The 4,502-nt window shown below is 67.1% G+C and overlaps 2 protein-coding genes across 2 annotated transcripts in view; one reads left to right on the forward strand and one right to left on the reverse strand.

The window, feature by feature from the left end:
• Positions 1-1,394, forward strand: part of MNEG_5404 (hypothetical protein) — a gene marked incomplete at both ends in the record, with an annotated part of 4,076 nt that extends 2,682 nt beyond the window's left edge. Inside the window, 4 exons of the mRNA XM_014046117.1 lie at positions 118-271; positions 559-629; positions 886-1,051; positions 1,290-1,394. Coding sequence (XP_013901571.1) covers positions 118-271; positions 559-629; positions 886-1,051; positions 1,290-1,394 — 496 coding nt within the window. The remainder of the gene's footprint in view (positions 1-117; positions 272-558; positions 630-885; positions 1,052-1,289) is intronic.
• A 1,296-nt stretch (positions 1,395-2,690) lies between these two features.
• Positions 2,691-4,465, reverse strand: MNEG_5405 (hypothetical protein; the record flags this gene model as incomplete). Its single annotated transcript, XM_014046118.1, has 3 exons — positions 2,691-2,883; positions 3,173-3,317; positions 3,535-4,465. 3 exons carry the CDS (start codon positions 4,463-4,465, stop codon positions 2,691-2,693), a joined length of 1,269 nt encoding a protein of 422 aa, XP_013901572.1.
• Positions 4,466-4,502: the final 37 nt, after the last annotated feature.

Here is a 4,502-nt window from a genome sequence, read left to right on the forward strand (position 1 = left end):
CCGCCCCTTCAAACCTCCCCTGCCCTGCAATCCACCCCTGCCCCTGTGACCCCACTTGCCCCCGCAATGCGTGACTGCCCCTGCAACCATCCACCCCCCCCCCAAAAAAAACCCAAGGTACGGCATGCCCGTGGGCGCCGTAGGCCTCACCTTGGACCGCGCGGTCACGCTGCTGCTGGGCGCCCACTCCATCGGCCGCTCCCGCACCACGCGGCCGGACCGCTGCAGCAAGGGCATCAGCAGCCTCACCTCGACGCCAAACACCTTTGAGGTGCGCGCGTGTGGGCCGCCGCCAAGCCAGCCGGCGGGCGGCCTCGCGAGCGGGCGCGTAGCAGCGCCTGACGCGGGGCAGTTGCGGCCTCAGGCTGTGGTACTGCGTGGGTGGTGTAAAGCATCGTGCAGCTGCTCGGTGGTACTGTATGTCCACGGCAGGCTGCCACGCAAACGGGTGTTGCAGTCCGCCTCCGCAGCCATGTATCCAGCCTCCTGACTCATCGTTTTCCCTCCAATGCGCCTTGCTGCCTCCCATCCCCCTTCCACACTCTAATATGAATCTAGAACTCGTACTACAGTGGTCTGATCAACAACATCGGCCGTGTCAACGTCCCCAACGGAGGGTGGTTCTGCAGGTGCGCGCGCTTGAGCCCGCGCCTGCGCTCCAACCCAGGGTTTTGCATTATTGTCTCCCCAAGATGACACATGCGAGGCTCACTAAGTTAAGGCCGGTATTCTGATGTGCAGCGCCTCGTGCAGGCCTGCCCCCCGTTCCCCCTCGGGAAACCACCACCTCGTCCTCACCCCCCTCCCACTCTGTCCTGAGCTCCGCACTGCACCTGACGTCCCCCCCCAAACAATGATGTGCGTCCCCTCCCTTTCCCCCCGCAGCGACATGCACCTCGTCTGCAACGCCATCACCTACCCCACCCCACGCCCCGGCGCGGCCGTCACGCTGCGCCAGGGCTTCTGCCCGACCTCGGACTCGCCGCTGGCGCCGATCGCCCGCGAGCTCGCCGCAAACAACGCCGCGTTCCTGTCAGGCTTCTGCTCCGCGGTGGGCACAGGCGCACCACTGGTCGCGAAAGCGCGTCGAACCCCCTGTGCGCCCTGCGCCTCTAGCAGCTCAACTTCACGAACTGCGCTTGCTGCGCGCATCGGCACACTTCCCTCCCTGCCCGCACGATCACGCCTGCCGACAACGCCGTTCTGCACCCCGCCGGCATATCATGAGCGGTAACCCCTCTCGCCCCCTCTCGCCCCTCTCGCCCCCCTACCCCCCACTCACCGCGCAGTACCAAGCCATGAGCCTCATCGGGTACAACGTGCCGCCCTCATACGTCGCTGACGCTGCCAGATTCGCCACCCTCCTCGCCCCCGCCCCCGCGCGGGGCCTCTGAAGCGCCCGCTAGATGGGCGGGCTTGGCCGCTCGATCCCCCATCCCGAGGGGGCCTGCGGCGGCACGTGGGCGCATGCTGCGCTGCTCAGCCCGTGAGCAGCCTGTATTTTCGGCTACCTTGCACTTACTGGCCCAGGCACCCCCATCCTCAACAACCCCCTCCCCCTGCTGCTGCACGGATTTATCCACGAGCGGCGCCCGATCGTTGCAACGGAGCGCTGAGCTCAAGGGATTGCCCAAACCCGCGCCCCTGGCCTGATGAATTCACTGCCTGATGAATTCACTGCGCCGCACGCGTCTTTTGATCCACGCCTTCACAACCGCCGCCTTGAAAAGGTTGTTGACCTATCTTCTGCTTTCCCCCAGCACCACGCTGCTGTTTTTGCACCTCCTGCCCCTCGGCAGCTGAGGTACCGCGCGCGCTCTCATGCACATTTTGTCGCGATCAGTCCCTCCTGCGGACGCCCTCTGTTTCAGCCCACCACAAGAACTGCAAGCGCCGCCTCGCGCGGCCGGCTGCACTTCCCTCACGGGGCAACCACACCCCGGGACCAGCTGCGCCTTTGCTGTCAAATTGCTGCGTGTCTCATGTGTCTATGCATGCTCACATACCATTGCGCCGCATTCTGCTCGCACCTCATGCATCGTTCACGCTGCTTGGCCTGTATGGATGGACTGTGTGCATTACCTGCTGCTCTGCCTGCCTCCAATCACTGCACTCCATCTGAGTCCCTCATTTGTGCGCCAGCGAGGCCGGCATTCAACACAAGTGAGCCGTGTCACGCAACCCTTTGCGGACATTGAAATGCCAATGTCATCCACATCAAATGCTGCCATGCACCCGACTGGTCCCTTCTCCAAGCCCGCTCACTTTTTGCACCCTTACATCACCCCGGGCCCTTTTCATGCATGTCCCTACTGTCTCCCACGGCAAGCAGCCGGCACAGCTCCACTTGTGCAGAACTGTTTGATGCTGCCACCGCCGGGCATGCAGGAGTGCAATGTTGCTCACGTTTCTGCCCGCTGCATACAAGCAAACCCTGCCTCGTCGCCGGCAGGGAGTGTGACGCTTGGAGCTGCAGCTGCCTTCACTGATCTGCAAATCAGGAACTTTAGGACTTGGCCCGAACATTGGACGTTGTTGCACTGTGTGCAGATGTGTGTGGAGGCACCCACACACCGGTGGTGTAATGTCGACACATGAAGCTTGTGAAAAATTTTCCAGATTCCAGAAGGGCACGTCACGGCTTGCATAAGCGAGTTCGGCCGCGGCGGCGGCGCCCCGAATCGGGCACATCACTCATCCCAGTACTGCCCGCCCCCGACCGCCGCGAAGCACAGCCCGACCGCGGGCGCCGGCACGCCGGTGAGCACGCGCTCCTGCCGCGCGCAGAGCTCCCGCAGGGCCGCAGGGCCGTGGCTCGCGGCGACCGCGGCGGCGGGCGGCATGGACTCCCGCAGTGCAGTGGAGACGAGCACCCGGACCATCCTGCGGGTCGGTGGGTGGGTTGGCACGGCACGGGGACGAGTGGGGCGGCGGTCCGCGCCAGGGATCAAGCGACTGCGGCGGGGCGCGGAGGACAGCTGACGTGCGCGGCGGGTCACGGCGGGCCGGGGGGTGGGGCTGCGCCCGGGCGCGGCCGCGACCCGCGCCAGGCAGACCTAAACGGCAGAGGTGTGCTGTAGGTGCGGCCCTAGGATGCCACCACGCTGTCACAATGAATCAGGGCTACATCCGATTCCAGCTCTCCCCTCCCCGCGCTCGCCTCCTGAGGAACCGGTCGCCCAGCAGCTCGACACACAGCGCCCTCTCGCCCCCGCCGGTGGCGGCGGCGCCGCCGTGGCCGGGCGTCGCGTCACGGGAGGCCGGCAGGCGCACAATGCTGGCGCGCGCCACGTGCAGCGTGCAGACGGAGGGCTTCCCTGTGTGCAGGCCAGGTGAGGAACGCGGGCGTGTTGGCAGAGGGCTGGAACGAGAGTAGGTTTAATCGGCGCCTCTTGGCCCCAGCAAAGCACACCGAGGAAGTCAATGGTCAACGCAACAATTTCAGATCACGCTGCTGCTGACGGCAGATGCCGTCTCCCTCTGATGCCTGGGGCGTTATCAAGGCGCTGGTGTACCCTCTCGGCACCCACGCACCCTTGGGTGTGTCTCTGGCATACGCATGGAAGTCCAGCGGCCGCCCTTCCAGGCCAGCAAGCAGCTTCCCCACAGCTTCCGGGTCAGCTTCCCACGAGTCAACCTCGGACGCCTCATGGGGCAGCAGGAGTTCAGGGTTGCACCCCGGGCACTTGCCCTCGTGGCAGCGCCCCCAATCCGGCGCGCCCCCGCTCCCGCCGCCGCTGCTGCTGCCTCCGCCGCCACTGCTGGCTGCACCGTCGCCGCTGCCGCTGCTGCTGCCGCTGCCGCTGCATCCGCCGCCGTGCGCCGCGGCCCGCAGAGGGAAAAGGTAGACATACCGCCGCCAGTCCGCGGACCAGGTCGCGTGGAACGACCGCGGTGCCCGCTGCACGCGCACCACCCTGAACGGCGCCAGCCGCAGCCCTTCCTGCGCCGCAGCATCCTCGCCCTCCTCCTCCTCCGCCTGCTGCTGCTGCTGTTGACGCTGCCGCCGCTCCCGCAGGCGTGCCTCTGCCCGTGCCGAGATCTCCGCCGCCGCCTCCTCGATCTGGCAATCGCTCAGATCCGCCCAGCTTGGGAACGACGCCGCCTGCGCCGCTGCAGACACGCCCTTGTCGGTGCGGCCGCCTGACGCGAGGGTGGGCCGCGCGCCGCCCAGCAGCGGCGCGAGCGCCCGTGCGAGCTCGCCCTCGACCGACGCGTCGGGCGGCGGCTGCTGCATCCAACCATCGAAGGCGGGGCCATAGTATGAGACCGTCAGCTTGTAAGTGGTGCGGTCCTGCTTGCCGCGCCCCTTGGGGCGGGCCTCGGGCGGCCGCATCTCCTTGCGCTTGCGGTTGGCGCTGTCGGCCTGCTGCTCGCCGTCGGCCCCGGCGGCGGCGCCCAGCCGCTGCTCCTGCCGCCGCTGCCGCTCCTGCTGCCGCTGGCGCAGCAGCTGCCGCTGGGACATGGCGGGCGCCGCAGGCACCGACTCCTCACTGCCATCC

This window comes from Monoraphidium neglectum (genome assembly GCF_000611645.1).
Source record: "Monoraphidium neglectum strain SAG 48.87 unplaced genomic scaffold scaffold00802, whole genome shotgun sequence".
Lineage (NCBI taxonomy): Eukaryota > Viridiplantae > Chlorophyta > Chlorophyceae > Sphaeropleales > Selenastraceae > Monoraphidium > Monoraphidium neglectum.